The 21,125-nt window shown below is 44.9% G+C and overlaps 1 protein-coding gene across 1 annotated transcript in view; it reads left to right on the top strand.

The window, feature by feature from the left end:
- The window catches only part of ADAM12 (ADAM metallopeptidase domain 12), a 376,200-nt gene that overhangs the window by 50,425 nt on the left and 304,650 nt on the right, over positions 1-21,125 (top strand). The window contains exon 2 of the mRNA XM_074383072.1: positions 2,967-3,064. Within this exon, the coding sequence (XP_074239173.1) occupies positions 2,967-3,064 (98 nt within the window). The remainder of the gene's footprint in view (positions 1-2,966; positions 3,065-21,125) is intronic.

Raw genomic sequence — 21,125 nt, 5'->3', positions numbered from 1 at the left:
ACTTGGATTTCACACACCATCTCCTTCCTCCTCACACATGCAGCTTCCCAAGGGAAGTCATTAAGCGCAAAGACTTTTCCTCCAGGTATCTGAGGCCTGGGTGAAAACCTTCCAGTCCTTTCGGTAGTGAGGCTGTAATACCTGTGTCAACCATCCCAACCTCCCCATTGCTGAGGCTGGGTTGGGGGTGATACAGGATTCTAGCTTTAGAACTCTTTCTCTGCCCAATTTCACAGACCCTTGGCAATAGGATTGATTTGTGATTACTCAGTTTAACAATTCACTTGTGTCGGAAACTCAGCACTGCCAGAAGTAGCATATAATTAAACTGGTTTGTTTACGTGGAGGATATTTTTAAACGCTCACAATCACTTTCTTGACAGTTTTAGCTGACTTTCCAAAGATTACGATGCCCCTGGTAACGGCGTGGCATGGTTTTCAGCAGGTGAGGGGAAAGTTCAGATGGATCTCCAGTTTTCTCTCTATAATTGCTAGTACTTTAAAGCTGCCTTAATCCAATTCCAGTAATATGACAGCTCTCTTATAAGTTCAGTTAATTGTACTCTGTAACCTGCCTCTGCAGGGGCTGTATAACTGGATCAGAACTCACTTTGTTTCTGTGCATTCCAACATGTGAATCCCATGGGCTCTTGAGCAAGAGACCACCCAGGTCTTGGCAAAGCTTCGAGAATGGTGCCGTTGAAACCGGCCGATGCGCCCCTCACACATCTTGTGATTTCCCTCGGGCTCACCTCGCTCTGCCTCATTTTATAGAAAAGGAAAGCCTTGTGCTCCATCTGCTGCTGTCTGTCCTCATGGCTGTATGTGGAGCTGGATGCTTCTTATCGTCAGCTCTCAGCTTATATGCTCCCCATCTCCAATAAAAGGGGCTTTCCTGGACTGTCCTTCAGAAGTATCATCCCCAACCATTCTGCTGTCACCCTGCTTTTCTTCTTTTTTTTTTTTTTTTTTTTTTCTTGAAATAATATTTGATTGACAGGACGGTTACAGTTTGCACACAGAGGTGCTGTGGTGCTGCTGTTTCTTTCACAGCACTCGCTGCTCTCTGAAGTGGTCTTGTTTCATCGTTCCTCTACCAGTACAAGAATGCAAGTCCCAAGGGCAGCTTTCTCTGTGTCCCTCTCTGAGATGCACAGGACCCAGAGAGCCAGGCCTTCTGGGATGAAGCTGTGTTCAAGAGATGAGGGTCTCAGCAGCATAGACAACAGGGAGCTGGCTCACTTTAGGGGTGCTGGCATGAAGAAGAAAGAACGGGCTTTTTGGATAGAAGGCATCAGGTCTAGAGTCACTGCCAAGAGTGCCTGTCACCAGGTAGACATTGAATACTTGGTGAGTGAGTAAACATTTGAGACCCGGCTAGATCGCAGACCTGCAGCTGACATGTGGTTGAGCTGGTGCTGCTGCAGGGTACATCTTCCTCCAAAGCCTGCGCTCTCCTGCCTTTGAGCATGCAGAAGGCATGGGTTCAAGTGACAGGTCCTTGAGTAAGGGAGACACACTTACTCAAGATCTCCACGTTGCCAGTGGTTGCATCCCTGCAGCCAGGAGGACTTCTGATGCTTTCCATTCAGAGAATCAACTCTTTTCACCTCCAGGCAGCCCTCCAAGGATGTCACCATCAGAGCCAGAACCTCTACTTGCCCTGCCAGAGCCCTTCTCGCTTGAATGCAGGTTCATCCCTGAAGACTCAGCCCATCCCCACCCTGAAGACCACACGCCCTAGGCTCCCAGTCCCCTCCCTCCTTCCTTTCCTATGCGGCGGAGGGACATAGCTCAGCCCTCTCCCACTGGCTGTATTTCAGACTTTTAGTTCATTCCTGTACCTTGTCCCCTTGGTCCTTAACACCTGAGAGTTTTAAATGCTTTGCGACCAGCTTGAGAATTTCTCAAAGAGGTCGTGTCAGACAGGGAATACGTGAGTAGTAATCCTTTGGTAACCTGAATATAACTGCAGACTTCCACACTGAGCATGATAAAATGGTGTGGATTTAAAAGTATTTGGGGAACTGTAAAATGTCTAGGATTAAAATTTCAATACCATTTGTGCCCAATAAATGCGAACTCTTTAGTAACTTAAAACTGTGCTATTATGACTCAGGTCTGAAAATTATGAGTCCTGCTTGAAGAAATGGGAATAACATGTGAGGGAATCTGGTCCCATCCTTCACCTTGAGGGATACACTGTGGTTGAACCAAATAGCAGGAGCATGACCTCACAGGAGAGAAAGCCCAAAGAAATTACCGTATTTGTTGAGAAAGTGATACACCCTCCAGAAGAGAAAAATGTTATACTTTCCATTAGGATTGTTTATGGAAATGGGGCTAAATTGAACCTGTGTCGGCATATTAACTGCTTCAACAGACAGGACCCCAAGAAACAAGATCATATAATAGTTTATTGAATGACTTGATTTTTTTAAAACATAAACCAGTCTAGTCGTCTGAACTGGAAAATTAATTTTGTCTATAGAATCACTTACTAAAGCATATAAAATTAGACTCCGCAAGTGCAGAGAAGAGAATTGGCATTGTGTTTCACAGATTCGCTGGGATTTGAATAAATGGATTTAGTCAATACAGCAAAAGCCTTGAGATTTTTAATACAAAGCATTAATTCATGACTTCAAAAAGTCACTTTTGCATTTGTGTTGCTTGTTGAAGGACTGAATTATATATCTTGTCTATGATAATACCCTAGTGTGTGTTATGGGTCTTGAAGGAACAAATTAATTAACTTTTGTTTCCTTTAAGTTACAAAATTTGAATGGTTAGATTGACAGAGAATTCAGCAGTTTTAACACTTATCATGATTTAATGGGTTATAGTGTTTCCCTGGGCTTATTCAACTTCCAAATATTTTCACTGTGTCATTGATGTAATAAGCTTCTGATGCCAAACTCTTCCTGACCAGAGTGAAATATGGGACTGTTTTCCTTTTGATTCAGGGGAGAGCTTATGGGACCAGGGAGGAGCTTTCGAAGTTGTCAGTGCCTCTCTGCTGGATGGAGACCTCTGGATCCCGGCGGAGAGCTCCGACTTTAAGGTCAGTTCCTGTTCTTCTTTTCACAGCTTTGAGACTGCCCAAAACTTTTCAATCACATTAACTGCTTTGGTATTCTTTGATTCAAGGGTTGTCTCTACTCACATTAATGCTAACTGTATCATTGTAGAATGGAAGCTTTATTCTTAAGAAGATAAAATGCAAACCAATTTGATTGACAGTGCTGATGAGGGATCGAACATGATTTGCAAATACTGAAAATTCATTTTTAACAAAAACCAGGGTTTACAATCCCAGATATACAACTTCCATGTACACTTTAACTGAATGATAGGTATTCTTCTATATTTATGTCTATTTAATTAACATTTTTCTTGATTATTGGTAGAAACATTTATGCAACTTAAAAACACATTTGCCATGAGTTTTAATGCAGTCTAAACTTTGTTTACTTTGATATGTTTGATTTGAGCCTTTTATGATTAAAATATAAAATGATTGAAATAATAGTGATTAAATTTAATATTTTGTTGCATTTTATCTGATAAACTGACATGACTTTCTTAAATTTCAGTGCTTGTAGGAACAGTTGGAAAGTGATAAAATCTATAGAAATATGAGCTCTTTGGAGAGATCATACAGATGGCTTGGTCCTTGTATTATATAGAATTATTTTTAGATCATTTTTCATAATAGAAAGCAGATTTTTTGAAGAGCAGTTGAGATCGTGAAAATCCTCTGTCACTTCCTGGAATGGTTGCAATGGGCCACCTTTATGTGAGTAATGATAAGGTGATTTACATCTAGAGAGCTTACCTTGGAAACTGAGCTTTTAGAAAGGTTGATGGTTTGATTAAAAGACCCAAATGTGCACATTTTTCCAATGTTGTTTCGTGGACATTGTTACAAATTGAATATACAAAGTACAAGTTAAGTATGGTGGTGTTGATATTTTCGGAAAGAAAAGCTTAAGATATTAAAAGAAAATTTTGTCATGCTATTGGTAAGCAAAATTAAAAACAACATAATAGATACGGAAGAAGAGGAATGGGTTATTTGTTATAAAGAAAGTTTATTTAAAATATTTGTAGACATGAATAATATAAAAATATGGAATAGTCTAAAGTTTCTTGGTTTGTGGGAGCCATTATGTAAACTTTCCCTGGGAGTAGAGTTGCCAGATTTAGCAAGTTAGAAGAATGCCTGGTCAAATTCGGATTTCAAGTAAACAATGTATTTAATTTTAGTGGAAATATGTCTCATGCAATATTTGGGACACACTGTTTTTTAAAAAAAGTATTTGTTGCTTATCCGAAATGCAGATGTAACTGGATGTGTCCTATCTTTTGTCTGGTAACCTTCCCTGGAGGGAACTGTAGGGACAAGCTGGTGTGGGCTATGGGCCTGCCCCTAGGGTGGACCGGCTCAGGTCTTCTCTGGTTTTTTACCTCCAGCTTTCTCCTTCCTACCCGCCAGCCACCTGGCAGCCATCACAAGCACATCTACTGCTGGCCAAGCTTGACCTGACGATTGCAGGTCACGAGCATCATCATTTAGAAAACTAGGAAAAACCATGATTATTAGGTAGCTGTCCCCACTCTTCTGGGTTCCTGCCTCAGGAATGAGGGCCATGTGGGTGATAGGCACTCAAAGAATTCCAGGTTTGTGACATTTTGTAAGGGCGTGGGGACCTGGGTGAGGGGAACAGCATTTTGTTGTAATGCCAGTAGACTCATCTCAACATGTAGCTTATAGCATCAGTATATGGCCATATTATTACAATATGGACTCATATGTGGTGGGTAACCCCAAAAGCTTATGTGAGAAGGGGTACATGTGAATGTCTGTGATGTGTGTGTACCCGTTTGCAGGAGTTCCCCGTGGGGAGGACGTGTATACATGCGGTGGGAATAGGCATTCTGGCCAAAAGTGGGTATGTGTGTATCTGTTCTCAGTGTCAGTAAGTCAAGATTTTCATTTTGAACTGCATCATGACGTGTGTCTTCAGTGTACAAGGCATACTCATGTTAAGAATGTTTTTGCAGAACTGCCGTGCGTGCTGTGCCTCAGAATACAGACTTTTGATTTGCTTCTCACTCCCTGCCTCTTTCTATTCGGCCAGTTTTTAACTGAGCGCCTATTATTTTAACAGCACCTGCAGGCAGCCAGTGCAGAAGGCAGACATGCTTGCTGCTGCCTGCAGCTTACATTGCAGTAAGGGAAACACAAATAAATTCAGGTTGTGATAAATGTTAAGAAAGAAACAACAAAGTATTCTAGGGGCCAGCAGGGGCGGTAGATTTTGATAGGTTGGCCAGGAAAGCCCTTTCTAAGAAGGTAAGATAATTTTTTCACTACGTTCTAAAGAGCCAGCCATGAGAAGAGCCAGTGTGTAAGAGGCTGGTGTCAGGGAGCAGGGAGGAGGCGGGTGTGTCTACAGCATGGAAGATTAGACAGACCTGGGGTGATGCAGGAGCTGCGGGGGCCAGGATTCCCTGCTGGGCTCCTCCGCATGTGACTGCTGCGGAAGCTGTAGCCTGTACAAAACGGACATTCATCCCGCGATGATGACAAAACTGTGGCCTTCCTTCTCTGATAGTTAAATATTCTGATTTTATCTGACTTACCAAACCATAACATTAATTTTCTGTGACTGTTTTTCCCCAGAGGTGACATGTAGTATTCACAACCATAAAGTGCTTTCCTTATCTATACAGAAACGCCTAGCTCTTTTATTTCTTCTTATTATTTAATTTTTTGGGGGAGGCAGTTCCCCTTTGTTGCCTAAGCTGGTCTCGAGCTCCTGGGCTCTAGCAATCCTCCTGTCTCAGTCTCCCAAAGTGCTGGGATTGTAAGCGTGAGCCACTGTGCCCTGCCAGAAATGGCTAATTCTTAAATATTTTATCTGATGGCCATGACAAGTCCAGTAAGCCCGAGCTGGAAGTTTGGCCTGCAGTTTCTGGTTGGGAAGGCCATGGGAACCTAGAGAAGGGGGCCTCAAATTCCAAGTCAAATCCTTTCTGGCTTTCTTCCAGACCAGTTTCCACAATTGTTTTCCTAAAATGAAAATCTAACTCATCACGATTTTCCTTGAAGCCCTGAGAGATGTTCCTCACATCCACACTCTGGAGTGTGAAGACAAACTCTAGGCTTGGCATGAAAAGCACATCGCTCTGTGACCCAGAGGCACTAACCACCGCTCCACCCCAGGGCCTGGAGCACTGACCTGTCCCTCAACTCTCTCTTCTTCATCCTATGGCACATAGCATGGGGCCACCCCTGTGACCTCAGGCAGCCTGGCTGCCTGCCCTGCTGTGCTTTGAGACAGAGTTCCTGGGGGGGTGACAAGATCTTGGGGGTTCAGTCACTCATTCCCAAATCTGGATGATGTGCCTGCCATGCACCTGGTGCTCGAGCTGCACCTCTGCCCTGAGGGTGGTCAGGAAAGGCTTCTCTGGGGAGGTGACACCTGAAGGTGACCCGAGCGGCATGAAGGGTGAGCCCGCCATGTGGAGACCTGGGGAAGAGCATCCAGGCCGAGGGAATGGTGAGCAGAAGGCTGCAACAGCAGGAGGAAAAGAGAGGATATGAAGAGAGGTCAGCAGGGCCCAGACAAGGTAGAACAGCCGCAGGAAGGGTCCCTGGGGCTTGGAGCAGGGCGTGCAAGTGAGTTTTAACAGTGACCTCTGACGACTGTGCACAGACTGCAGTGTGGGGCCCCAAATAGAAACAGGGAGAGCAGTGGGGAATCCGGTGCAGCTGTCCAGGAAGGAGAGGGAGGCGTCCATGCTCTGACCGTGGACAGCACGAGAAGCAACTGGACTGGAGATGTATTTTGAAGGGAAAGTCCACCGGACTTGCCAGTGGATTCAAGGTGCTAAGGACAACCCCCGTGTTTTGGCCCTGACTACATAGGTGGGAGGAGCTTCCATCATATACAGCCCCAAAGAGAAAGGATCTCTGTCTAATTTGGTGTTCACCACGTCATTGACTTACTGTGTATACTGGTTCTCAGCCTAGTTGCATTTTGGAGTCACCTGGAACCTTTTTATAGCTAACAGTGTTCAACCTCCAGTTGTTGAGAGTGAGATTAAATGGTTTGGGGCAGGCCCACGCAGATTTCTCTTTTTAAAAAATACTGCCTGGTGATTTTAGTGAGCACCCAAGGCTTAGATCCACTTGAGGAAATTGATGCTGCATCCAGTGCCAGAGTGCTGGTCAAGTCGATTCGGCTGATTTAGGCAAAATTACTGTCAGATTCTCTCTCTTTCTCTCTGAATGGGATGTTAGAATGCCCTTTCCAGATCAAGAATCAAGTCATCACTGCCACTGACAGTTTAGTGTAAAGAGCAGGGGAACAGAAAAGGATGAGACCTGGTGTGTGTTGGAGAGTTTGCAGGTTTCTGTTCACTGGTTGTTGTCTATACTATAGGGATAAGCTGCTCTGTATTCCCTTCCTCTAAGGGTCACTGTTTAGAATGAGATGAAACAATGGCCGTAAAATACGCTAGAAACTTAACACTGCTACAGAAATGTAAGGTGAACCCAAAAGTTTAAACTGTCTTTAGGAACCCAGCTCCAGTTTCACGTCTTGGAAAAAATGAACTGCGGAACCAGGGAAGATGTGTCAAATGTGATTGATCATGAGGTGACCTCACTTGAGCTCAGCCTTTGAATGCTCCAGGAAATGTTCAATTTCCAGCTTTCTTGAGTGAGAATGAAGTTATAGAAATAGTATGCGAAATGGAAAATAGAAGGTAAACCAATGAGAACATGAAACTAAAGCTTCCCTAAGCATATGGCAGGCCTCAAATATCAAATAGCAACTAATTAAAAGGACAGAGGCATATTCTACTTCATACATTTCCATTTGCCCTTTTTTCACAGCCGAGAAAACTGAGCCCTGCTCTCCCTTCCAATAGCCATCTCCGTTATTTCCCTTTATTAACCAGGCTTCCCGGAAAGGTGGTCTGCGCTCAGTCACTCACTTCCCCTCAGTTCCCTCCTAACCCTCGGTAGCAGCTCCCATTCCCAACACTTCACTGGGACGGCCTTTGCCAAGGTCAGAGATGGCCTCCTAATTTCCAAAGCCGGCACACACCTTTCACTCTTTATCTTACTCACCTTGACACCATTTCCCTCTTTTTCTTTGAATTCCTTCCTTCCTTTGGGCTCCTGAGACCCTGTTCTCTTGTTTCTTCTCGTATGTTTTTGTTCTTTTCATTCCTTTTCCTGGCTCTGTCTCTCACTTCTCTGAGAAGCGGCCCCACTTCTGATGAAGGGTCCCGCTGCTGATGCCCCTCTCATCTATGACCTCATGGTCTACGTGCACCTGGGGGCTCGCATGAGTGACTACGCGAGTGAGAGCTACCACGTGTGGAGTTCCCGCTGCGTGAAGCGCTGTGTCAGGTGTTAGGAATGATAGCTTCGGTTTTGTCATCTTCATGCATTGACTTAAAATTCACACCTCTCACTCTGCTTTGACCTCTTGAGACTGGATCCCCTACTTCCAATCAATTACAGGTACCTCCAGCTGAAATTTCCCAATTATGCAAATGTACTGTGCCCCAAGGTAGACTCTGCCTTTCACTTAATTGTCCCTAGAAGACCAGGTGGTCATCTTCCTTCTCCCCTCAGATAATAAGGTTTGAAACCCCTCTTAAATCTACTGGCCCAGTATCCTGACGTGTGCTGCTCCTCTCTGCCCTCTACCACCGCCTTCATTAGTCCTCTATTCTGTGAAAGGAGGCAGGTTGCTCAGTCTAAAGGACAGATAGAGCCTGTTCCCTTCCTGGTTTCCAGTCCTTCAGAAGTCCCGGATGACACCTGAATTCAAAGCCAGGCTTCTTAGCATGATGCCCATGGGACTGGGTGGCCTGGGCCGTCTGGACTGTAGAGCCCCCACTCCTACACCTTAGCCATGGAGCTTGTCAGGACAACCAGCTGTCTAAATAGGCCATGCTCTTTACCACCATGCTTGTGCTACGTTCTGTCCCCATGTCCCCCCGACTCCCTGAGTCCTTCTCATTCTGGAAGCACCACTTAAGCACTCATTCTTAAATGGCACCTTCTCTTTTGAAACCTACCCGAACCCCTCACCTCCTGGCCAAATTTGTCCTTCCTGTGCCTTTGTCTTTGCAAGCCGTACACATCTCTGCGATGTGCAAGCATAGGTACACACTTACTTGATGCAGATTCAGCCTTGCACGTGGCCGGCACAGATGCTGCAGAGACACAACTTAAGTGACAGAGGTGATCACGTCCCCTTGGATCCCCAAGGAGCATGTGGGCATCTGCCATTTCCTTGCTTCCCTCTGCCTCTCACAAGGCAAGCTTCATACTTCCTGAGAGCAGTTCTAGTTCTTTCTGCTGGATATCCTGAAAAGCACCGTAAAGTTTATTCTTTGAAGACAGGAGCCAAGTAAAAAACGAAGGGACTGAGGCCAGCACAAGAAAATTAGGTGCCAATTCTGATTTATTTAGCTCCCTGACGAGATCCCATGGTGCCAGTGAGAAGGTCCAGGAAAGTCACGCTGCTGCCTCTAAGGAGAGGGATTTTATAGGGAGTGAAGGCGTTTGATTGGATATGGGGAGACAGGATGTGGACAGCGGGAGCTACTATTGGTAGGGAGGTGGGACTTCCTGTGAGTGGGAGGTGGGACTTCCTACCAGCGGGCTAAGTGCCGAGTGCAGAGGGGATTTCCAAGGCGGAGCTAGATGATTGACATATTCTACTTTTCAAGCGGGGAGGGAAATGGGCGTGTCCGAACTCCCAGCGAGGCAACCAGCCTTACAAGCACAACCCCTAAAATAAGCCAACTCAACTGTAAGCCCCAGTTATCAACCCAAAAAATGCCCCAGTGCTCTGTAGAGAAGAAATGGTGAACCAGCATAAAAGGATGAATGCTGTGAGGTTTTCAAAGATTGATTTGGACTATGCTTTGGGTGCTGCCTCTATCTTCTGTCCTGACCTTAGAATCCAACCATGTGTGATTTGGGACTCACACAGTGCCGTCATTATTAGTTTTTTTTTTTTTTTTTTTTTTTTTTTTTCTCTCGTTGTTTTGTTTTGAGACAGGACTTGCTCTGTCTCCCAGGCTAGAGTGCAGTGGCGCAATCACGGCTCATTGCAACCTCCACCTCCCAGGTTCAAGTGTTTCTCTTGCCTCGGCCTTCCGAGTAGCTGGGATTACAGGTACTTGTCACTGTGTCCAGCTAATATTTGTGTTTTTTTAGCAGAGACAGCGTTTCGCCATGTTGTCCAGGCTGGTCTTGAACTTCTAACCTCAGATGTTCCAACCGCCTTGGCCTCAAAAAGCACTGGGATTACAGACATGAGCCACCATACCCTGCCCGTTATTAGTTTTTAATCCCTGCTTCTCCCAACCAGCCTGTGCCCGCCCTCAGGGCAGCAGCCACAGCTCTGTGCCGTTCCGCCTTGGTGCACGGAGTGAAGTGATTGCAGGACGCTTGTTGACCGACTCTGAGACTTTCCCTGTTCCTGGATCCTGAGCCTCCCTCATTTCTGTGAAGAGTCTGCAAACCACTCTGACTACCACAACTTTCTAGATGCTTCCTACCTCCTTTTGGCAACTCTGGGTCCCTTAAAGTCACTGGGAGGCGTCTAGCTGATAGAATGCTACATTCTTCACTTTAGTGCTGTGTGGTGTCTTACCTGGAACACTTCCCCAAGTGCGGCTCTGTGCCAGGAGCAGTGCTGTGCCTCCACACGGGTGGGTTGATGTGGGCAGACCTGTAGGGAATGATTTTCCTCTTCATCTAAGGGATTATTCTGGTAATTGCAGGAGTTTCTCAGGCTAGACTGTAACACATCCAGCTTGGCTGAGTAGACTCAATAGTTAGCCTTTCTGCCTTAGGAAGTATCCGTTTTATATTAGCTACCAAGCCAGCCAATAGTTTCCTCTTAAGAATGTCATGACTAAAACACCTACTGTTGAGCTATGGAGTAGGTATCCTCATAAGACACGCTTAGTGGTTCATGGCTGGAACACTGTTTCCAGACTGTGTGGGTTCCTGGTTATGGTCTTTCTCACCCAGATTCTTACCTTCTGTGGGAACCCCAACCCTGCCCTTTGCCTGACAGTCCCCATGAAGCTGTGTCTGCCACACAGGAGCTGCTGGAGGCCCCACCTCCTGCACCAGGCCTCATATAACCCACCATTATGGGGAGAGGATTTGGAGAGGTAACAGCTGGCGCCCTTGTATCTTGGCTTAGAACTCAGCTGTTTCAAGAATCACTGCCAAGCATGGTGGAAGGAGAAGAACAATGGATGTTGGAACCTGCAGAAATGGATTTGCACTCCCTCTGCCTTGCTGTGTGGCAATGGGCCTGTCATTAGCCTTTGTTTCCTTAGCTGTAAAGGAGATGGTGATGGTGGCCTTGTGACCTGATGCCATGCCTTCCACATGCTGGCTACACAGCAAATGCCATCGTCTCTCCTGTCCCTCCTTTGGTCCTCCTATCAGTGCCCCAGGACCGAATAAGCCTTTCCTGTGTGTGTGGGGAGGATGCAGGCCTGGGAGTTCCTGGATGTATAGCAGCATCCCTGCCTCTAACTGAGTGATGCCAGCACCACCCTCTTCCAGTCACACGTGTCTCCAGGCATCGCCACGTGGCCCCTGCGGTGCAAAATCGCCCCTGGTTGAGAACCACTACCCAGTGAGAAAAGACGAGGAAGGAAAGGAAACTGGCAGTTACTGGGATCCCCCTCTTGACCTTGGATGGAGCCAGACTGGGGTTCTGCAGATTTGTCTGGGAAGAGCTAAGCAGTAAATGTATTCCGCAGTGCAGGTGATGGCAGTACCCGCTGCAGCGACTTATCCGGACTGTTGTGTAAAAGCAGCCGTCGCTAATACGTAAATGAATGAGCGTGGCTGTGTTCCAGGAAAACTTACTGGACGCTGAAATCTGAATTTAGTATCATTTTCATGTGTCATGAAAAAAATCTTCTTTTTCAACAATTTGAGAACATGAAACCAGTCTTAGCTCTCAGGCTGAACCAAATCAGGCAGTGTTCCTGGCTTTGCCCGAGGGCCACAGTTTACAGCCCCTGGGCTGGCAGCTCCCTGGATGCCCCCAGCATCCCCGCCAGGTGGATGTTGTTGTGCACATTTGCAGGTGAGGATGCTGAAACTCCACCCCACCCCACCCCAGAGGTAGAACGTTAAGCCAAAGGACTAGCATCTGGGCCAAGACCTGTCAGATTTGAAATCCAGTATTCTTTGCATGGTGCTCCGCTACCTTTCAGAAAAATCTTTAACTTTCTTTCCCCTGTGGATCATATCAGGACTGCTTCATAAGTCTTGACTCCAGACAGCTGAGGTCATGGTTCAGGGGGCAGACGTGGTGAGCGCTTGCCAGCGCTCTCTCCCTCCCTGCCGGTCTTGCCTCCTAGGGAGATCTGGCTTTCTTCAGCAAGATGTGATTGTTGCCTCCCAGCTCCCTGCCAGGGTCTTTCCTGTTCACTCTTCCTATTTGGCCAACACACAAAGAGGAGAAAGCAGGCCAAGGTATTGTACTTGTTTCAGCTGCGTCCCCAGCGTAGGAGCTCTCACTCAACCAAGGAGGGGTTCTGCATTTCCAGCAATGCTCACCACCCACTCGCTCGTTTCTTGTGACCTCTTAGCAAGGCCTTAATATCATACTTTCTGAATTGTTTTTATTGAATCGGGTTGTCTTACAGTTTCTGTACCTTTTTCTTCCCCTACAAGCTTCTATCATCATCGTGGAACTGGGTCCTTTTGAAAAAAAAATCATATTTTAAAATAACTGAACAAATTTGGATAATGCCAGAGATGTCGTGATTTACCTTCTTTAGACAGAAATTGTAAAATATATAATCCTGAGTAATACTTTGTACATTTGACTGACATATAGGGCTTATAGTTGCTTGATATTAAGAGAGAAGGAGTTTGATGAATTCTGTTTTCAGTTGTACATTTGCCCAAGGACATACAAATGCCTGCTGTCTCTGAGATCCGAGCTCAGGTTCCCAGGAAGCAAGGATGAATGGGGCCCAATCCTGTCCTTGAGAAGCTCACAAATGGTCATAAATTGAAATAAGTACTTAAACAGACATATGGGATTTAAAAAAATAAACACCTTATTTTAAAACTGTTTTGGATTTATTGAAAAATTGCAAAGACACTACAGAGAATTTTTATATACTGCATACCTTGGTTTCCCGTTTTTCACAATTACCTTTGTGTACATTTGTGACAATTAATAATATTTTTTTTTCTCAGCCTGAATTTTTTTTAATAAGAGAGAGAACATTCTGAAGATTGAGGTCATTTAGAAGAACATAAAACTTCTAGAAAGGATTAGGATTCTAAAATCTTACTTTAAAGTGATGAGCTTATCTTGCCAAGTGATTTAATATGTATTAATGTTGCATTTGATTATTTATTTATTTTTTGTAATCTATCAGTTATCATGAGATAATCTTGCGTTTTATAATTTCATCCCACAGGAAAGCTGAGAAAGCTTGTCTGTATGTTTACTGTGGAATTTTCTCTGAAGTTGCAGCAGATAACCAGTGAGGACTGTTCCTTAATAGTTACTCAGTAAACAGTTGTGATGGCGACGAAGACGTTTTTGTTCAATCAGAATTTAAAGTTCAGCTTGTTTAAAAATCCCCCGATTCTTTCCTTAAAAAGTGAGAAACACTTTTATACCTACCCTGACAGTGCCTGCAACCCTATCTGTAAAGATCATGTGAAAACAACACTTGACTACAGCACCCTGGTAGAACGTGACATACGCCCGCGTGGAGAGCCGCTGTGGGAGTGTTTTCCTCTTGGGTGTATTAAACGTGCTCTTGATTCTCTTGTGTCTTGCAAGTGTTCTTGAGAGTGTAAAGAAGACATACATTGTTAGTGGTGCACGTTAGTGTTTAACCAGCATTTTTTATTACCAACTGCCTAAAAAGAAAAATTAAATGATTTAAATTTAACTTCTCCCTAACAAGAGACCTTGGACACTAAGGAATAAGATTTTATTGGGTTGTGCTAAGCTAAGCTTTGGAGGGTAGCAGCCTTTGTAATATCTAATAATTTCCCTCCCCTTCCTAGTACCAACTTTGCTCATCCCTGTTGAGAGTACATGGTGGGCACAACACATAAATCGTCAAAAGGAAACAGGTGTCTCTCAAGAGGGCATGTATTTAGAGAAATCTGCCCATTGGTAATTTGGAGCAAGGAAGAATAAATGTTGATTCTCACCCTTCCATCCTCCCAAGACTGCTCTTGCTAGATCTTTAAAAATAAGCTTTTTATATAAGAACAATTTTTAATTTATAGAAAAATTGCAAAAGTAGTTATGGTTCCCATGCACCTCACACCAAGTCTCCCTGTTGTTACATTTGTTGCAATTAGCAAGCCCATATCAATCGATTACTATGAGCTAATGTCCGTACCTTATTTCTATTTTCTTAGCTTTGACTTGATGTTCTTTTTCTAGCCGGGTTCATCTGAGACCTCACATCATGTTTAGTGTCGTGTTTCTGAAGGCTCCTCTTGGTTGTGGCAGTTTCTTGGACCTTCCTTGTCCTTGATGACCTAGACAGTTTTGGGGAGTAGTGAGCGGGTGTGGCATGGACTGTTCCTCTGCTGGGATTTGTCCAGCGTTTTTCTCATGATGTTACTGGGCTTGTCTGTTTTGGGAAGCAGATCACAGAGGCAGAGTCCCTGTCTTGTTATACCATATTGAGGGGATGTACTGTCCAGATGTCTTATCTGTGGATGCTTCAGCACCTGGCTGAGGTTGTGTTTGTCCAGTTTCTCCACTAGTGAAGCTCCCTTTTCCCCTTCCCATGGTGTGTTGCCTAGAAGGAGGTCACTGTGCACATCCCACACTTGAGGAGCGGGGAGTTATGTTGCACCCCTGGAGGGGGAGGTAGCTACCCCCATTATTTGGAATTCTCATGCATGTGAGATTTGTCTGTCTCCCTATTTATGTTTTTAATTATTTAACCACATTAATGTGGTCTCATGGGTATTGATATGATTGGTAGTGTACCCACCCAAATTTTAAACTGTAATTCCTACAATCCCCACCTGTTATGGGAGGGACCCTGTGGGAGGTAATTGAATTACAGGGGTGGGTTTTTCCCTGCTGTTCTCGTGATAGTGATTAAGTCTCACGAGGTCTGATGGTTTTATAAAGGGCAGTTCCAGCTGGGTGTGGTGGCTCACGCCTGTGATCCCAGCACTTAGGGAGGCCAAGGAGGGTAGATCACAAGGTCAGGAGTTCAAGACCAGCCTGGCCAACATGGCGAAACACTGTCTCTACTATAGATACAAAAATTACCTGGGTACGGTGGCAGGTGCCTGTAATCCCAGCTACTCGGGAGACTGAGACAGGAGAATTGCTTGAACCTGGGCGGCAGAGGTTGCAGTGAGCTGAGATCGTGCCACTGCACTCCAGCCTGGGTGACAGAGTAAGACTCCATCTCAAAAACAAACAAAAACAAAAGGAGTTCCCCTGCATACAGTCACTTGCCTGCTGCCATGTAAGATGTGTCTTACTTCCCTCTCTCTCACCTTCCACTATGATTGTGAGGTCTCCCCAGCCATGTGGAACTGTGAGTCAATTAAATCTTTGCTTTAAAAATTACACTGTCTTAGATATGTTGTCTTTATTAGAAGCATTAGAATGGACTAATACAGGTATTTATTTTATTCTTTAGAATATAATCCAATACTCTTTTATTTATTTTGTTGTTCAAATTGTTCTTACTTTGGCCATTGAGAGTCCTTTGCATTTGCTTCTGTGTCTCTTTACACCCATGAGGGCATGTATGAAGATGTGTGAGAGTGTGTGAGTGTGAATGTCAGTGTATGAGTTTGTGTGTGAAAGTGCATGTGTGTGTTTTAGAATGTGTGTGAGTACGTGACTGAAAGTGTGTGGGTTTGAGTGTGAATGTCAGTGCATGAGTTCGTGTGTGAAAGTGCATGTGTGTGTGTTAGAATGTGTGAGTGTGTGAGAATGTGTGGGTGTGATTATGTGAGTGTGAATGTCAGTGCATGAGTTTATGTGTCAAAGTGTATGTGTGTATGCTAGAATGTGTGTGTGAGAGAGTGTGACTGTGGGTGTATGTGAGTGTGAGAGTGTGAATGTCAGTGCATGAGTTTGTGTGTGCAAGTGCATGTGTGTGTTAGAATGTGTGTATGTGAGTGACTCAAGAGTGTGTGGGCATTGTGAGTGTGTGTTTGAGTGTGTGAAAGTATGTGTTTGAATGTGTGTGTGTGTGTGTTGGAAAGTGACAGAGTGTGTGGTGCATGTGAGAGTGTGAATGTGTGTGAGTTTGTGAGTGTGTGGGTGTACATTAGTGTGTGAGTTGGAGTGCATGAAAGTGTGAATGTATAAGACTGTGCAAGAGAGATGGTGTGATTGTGACTGTGTGTGTGTGTGTGTGTGTGTGTGTGTGTGTGTGTGTTTTCAAGCACTTCCTTCCTTTCTGGCACTGCAAGATGCATTGGGTTCATCTGGTATATTTCCTGTTCCTGCCTAGAGTCAGCCATTTCTCCACAAGCCCTGATTCCCTGGAGAGTGATATTAGAGATCAGGATCTAGGTACTAGATAGGCTCACTGCTACTGGTGAGTGATTGCTTCTAGGCCTTCTCAGCTGACACAGCATGGGAAATATGTGTGTATGTTTGCTGTGGGTAGATTATAAAGAAACAAATCTCAAATGCTGGATCATGGCTCAGACACACCCTATCTTCCAACCTAATTAATTTAAAATGGTATACAATCAGGAGGCTGAGGCAGGAGAATTGCTTGAACCTGGGAGGTGGAGGTTGCAGTGAGCGGAGATCAAGCCACTACACTCCAGTGTGGGTGACAGACCAAGACTATGTCTTGAAAAATAATAATAAAATGGTATAAAAGAAAATATACCAGGAATTTGGCTCTTTATGGATGTACCTATAGACATAAAAAAATAGCTATGTCCAGTAAGTTATTAAATCAGTTACTGAGAATCTAACCTAATCATTAGGCTATTTTCCCCGGGGGAAATAAAACAAAATGTTTATTTAAAAAATTAATTCCCGGCTCTTCAGCATTTGACCTAGCGCTGGCATTTCAGGTTCCCTGCATTGATCCATGCCTCAAGGCTGCCTTCCTGCTAATTACTTGAAATTAAATTGACCTTTTCCTAAAATTGGCACACAAAAAAAGGTTTCATTCAGCTGGCCTAACGATTGTCATATGCAATTTTTACTCAGCGTAAGGTACAAAGGGTCTTCTTTTTGCTTGAACCTACTAATTTTCCAAGCGTAGTGTTCAAAGATTTGGTCCAAAACCCAAAACAGAGTTGGTGAGAACACAGAGCTACTGAGATCCAGGGTTACGGACTGGGTCTCTGTTCAGATTTCCTCTTTCCATGGAAGCCATTAGCTTGGCTGCATTCCTCCACCTCACGCAGCACTTCCCACTCCAGACCTGTCTGAGGAAGGGCAACTCAGAAGGGCCGTGGGGAGATTTGTCCAAATGCAGAAGCTTCACAGGCTGAGCACTTCCCATCATTGACGGACTCACAGCGGTGTTTCTGTATGTGTAGGTGACACAGTTTACATCCATGCTTCTCCAACCTTAGTCACCAGGACCCACCAGCATGAATGTAACCTAATTATAAAAGCAACCACATTATTAATAGTATAGCTTATCATATTAATAGCTTGTACATGCTTGGTTTACTTATTATTTTTCTCAAACTCATGAAAGTGATTAAAATGAAGTGTGCTGTACACGTCTTAAAATGTATTTGTCTATCATGGGGGAAAATGTTATACCACTTGGCAAATGGTATTTAACAATTTCTTTATTATTATGATGATGATTATTATTTGAGATAGGGTCTCACTCTGTCACCCAGGCTGGAGTGCAGTGGCGCAATCAGTGCACTGCCACACCCGGCTAATTAAAAGATTATTTTTTGTAGAGATAGGGTTTCACCATGTTGCTGAGGCTGGTCTCAAACTCCTGAGCTCAAGTGACCCACCTGCCTCAGCCTCCCAGCGTGCTGAAATAACAGTGATGAACCACTGTGCCCAATCAATGTCTTTAATTTTTCTACCTTGAATACCTTATCAGGTGTATTTTTTCATCAGTTTACATGTATAGCCATGTAAATTGAGCCCTGCACAACAAGGGGCGCGGGGATCCCTTCCATCCATAGGGCTGAGTAGCCCGAAACCTGCTCAGCATGGAGGGAGGAGCCCTGCCTAGGATACTATTGGGTGGAATCCTCTCCATGAGTTTTGACTTAACACTTTGAGGGGGAAGACGTTACCAGTTAGAGATTACCCTGCTTTTCTGTTGAATCCTTTCCGTATATTCATTTAGTCAACAAATATTTATTGAGAATCCTTTATGTGCCAGGACCTGCGTGAAGTGTTAGAGACATTTTACCCTTTTAAAAACTGCGTTAAAACTGGCCATTTCATTTCAGAGCTACTTTGCCACTTGCTCAAACAGAACTCTTGGAAATGTTAACTCCTCCTGCAGTACAAACATAAGGAAGAGTTAAGAGCCCACCAGGGGTAGAGAATTCTATCATATCTCCTTTGAAATCCAGCTCCTTCTTTTATAGTTCAAAACAAGACCACGGGGGCATATAATCTCTGGTCGTGCCTATTCAGCTAATAGGAATGTGTTTGCATTGCCAAAAGTGATTGCTGCCTTTAGTGTTCCTTGACACAGGCAAATCTTGTAAGCGGACTTCGTGGGAATGCATCGGATCTCTGTGAGCTGTTGGGCAGCCAGTGTCTGTGTCTTTGCTTATAAGGAGCATTGACAGTGGACACTGGCTGTCCTGCGATTTTCATGTCTGAGTGTGCTGTGGAAGGGTGAAAAATCACAGATCTACAGCCTTGCCTTGCAGTTTTAAGTAAAAAGAAAAGGGAGCTTTGTGAGGTTGATCTCCAGAACGGTCTCGGTAGAGCTCCAGAGACTGAGTTTTCCAGCCTGCTGTTTCATTGGCAGGTACTGAGTCTCGTCTGGTTCAGTCTGGAAGCGTTTCTGGGAATGCAGCTGCCATGGGAAACGCCTGTAATGGGCAAAACACAAACTGGTCATCCTCCCAGCTCCAAGGATTAAACGAATATTCTGATTTTTATGCCACATACTCCAGTTGCCCAGACAGGGCTAGAAGGAGCCCTCCAGTCAGAAAGGACCGAAACAGCATCCTTCAGTCGAATACAAACGATTGAATGCGTTTCGTTGGTTATAACAGACAGGAACACGGAGACGTGCTTTTGGCTCCAGCAGGCATTACGAGGAAAGAGCTGGCAAGCAGAGTTGGCAGGTGGGGAAATGAGTTGGAGAAGCTTTAAAGATCTTTTCCTATAAAATAAATGTCCAGAAGCTGTGGAAACGTACGTCTTTAGTTAAGTAAATACTCTCAAAGACAACACATGTACATTTTTCAGTGAAAGCTGACCAGCTACGACTGCCATGTTTTCAGATTCCAAGAATTTCAGCACACATAGAATTGGCCTATCGTTCTCATTAACCTCAGAGCAACTCCTTTCAAGAAGTTCCTGCGGCCGTGATGGCAAATGAGTTTAACTGTTTTGTTTGAAGTGCAAAGACTTGGAGTGGCATCCTGTTTCCTCGCCGTATATCTCAGGCTCAAATGAAAAGGAACGTTAATTACATTACCAGTCTTAGCCTCTGTACAAACTGGGGCAGTCTACTGAAACCCCCGCTTATCCCTTTCCTTACATAGAAAGCCTCACAGCAGGGTTTTGAAGTAGGCCCTGTGTTGACTGTTCTCTGAGACAGAAGTTGCAGTCCTCTGTTTATTTTTATTTATTTATTTGTTTGTTTTGAGACAGAGTCTAGCTCTGTTGCCCAGGCTGGAGTTCAGTGGTGTGATCTTGGCTCACCACAACCTCCACCTCTCGGGTTCAAGCGATTCTCCTGCCTCAGCCTCCTGAGTAGCTGGGATTATAGGCATGCCCCACCATGCTCGGCTAATTTTTGTATTTTTAGTAGAGACAGGGTTTCACCATGTTGGTCAGGCTGGTTTCGAACTCCTGACTTCGTGATCCACCTGCCTCAGCCTCCCCAAGTGCTGGGATTACAGGTGTGAGCCACCACACCCAACCCTCTGTTTATTTTTATAAGTGACTGTTAAGTTCCTATTCCAGCTAGATTTTGGGTTGGGTTGAGGAGTCTTCAGATTAAATGAGGCCTTGAATGTCATGCTAGCGGGTTGACTTCAATTCTGAAGGCACTGGGGAGCCACTAAAGATTTCTGAGTAGTCAAATAACATTTCGGGGGTATAATTTTAGAAGAGGTTTGAAAATAGAGTATTACTGAAAATTTTATATAAACAGTGGGCTCTCAGGGAAATCGTTTTTTCCTGTAAATGTCCATGTTGTATCTCTTGATTGATTTGAGTGTGTTTCATTTATGAGTGGAGCGTGCTCCCAAAATCTGTCCCAGATTCAAAGCAGAACTTGTTAACATGTGGCCCCACTGAGGTGATGTTCCAAAGGGCAGCCAGATCTTGGCCTGCAGCCCTCACGCTCCCTGTGCTCTACTCTCTCTGCACTGAAACTCCCTTTGGAACACCCCCTCTCACCATGTCCTCCTCCCACACCATCCCCACCTGGCTTCTGCTCTACCCCACCTGGGACATCTGGTCTCCTCTGTTGCAATCAAGCTGGCTACGTCTCCCATGGCTGTGGGACTGCGTCCATGCCCCTCTCTCCAGGCTTGCTTCCTGCCCCACCCTCAGCTCCTCCTGCAGCCTCCAGGCCACGCCACTCCTGCCAACCTGCTCAGGTCAACATTGATGGCCTCATCTTCCACACTTGGCTTCTCATCTGGTTCCTGGCTTGGCTCCTCCTCTGGCAGTTGTCAAGAAGAGCCCTGGGAACCTCCTTGGGAACGCCTGTTCCTGACCTCCTTCCATGAGTGCTTACAGCACTCCATCTTGTTGCATGGTGGACGAGTCCCTTCTCATCTCTGCCTTAAAACCCCTTCCTTAGGGAGGCTTTCCTTCCCTCGTTATCCCATTTAAGCAGATGCCCACTCGGTTTATTGCTATAATAATTTTTTGTTT

Source organism: Saimiri boliviensis, chromosome 12 (assembly GCF_048565385.1).
Source record: "Saimiri boliviensis isolate mSaiBol1 chromosome 12, mSaiBol1.pri, whole genome shotgun sequence".
In the NCBI taxonomy this organism is placed as follows: Eukaryota; Metazoa; Chordata; class Mammalia; order Primates; family Cebidae; genus Saimiri; species Saimiri boliviensis.
Note: the sequence above shows the minus strand (reverse complement) of the source record. Positions and strands in the feature narration are given on the sequence as shown.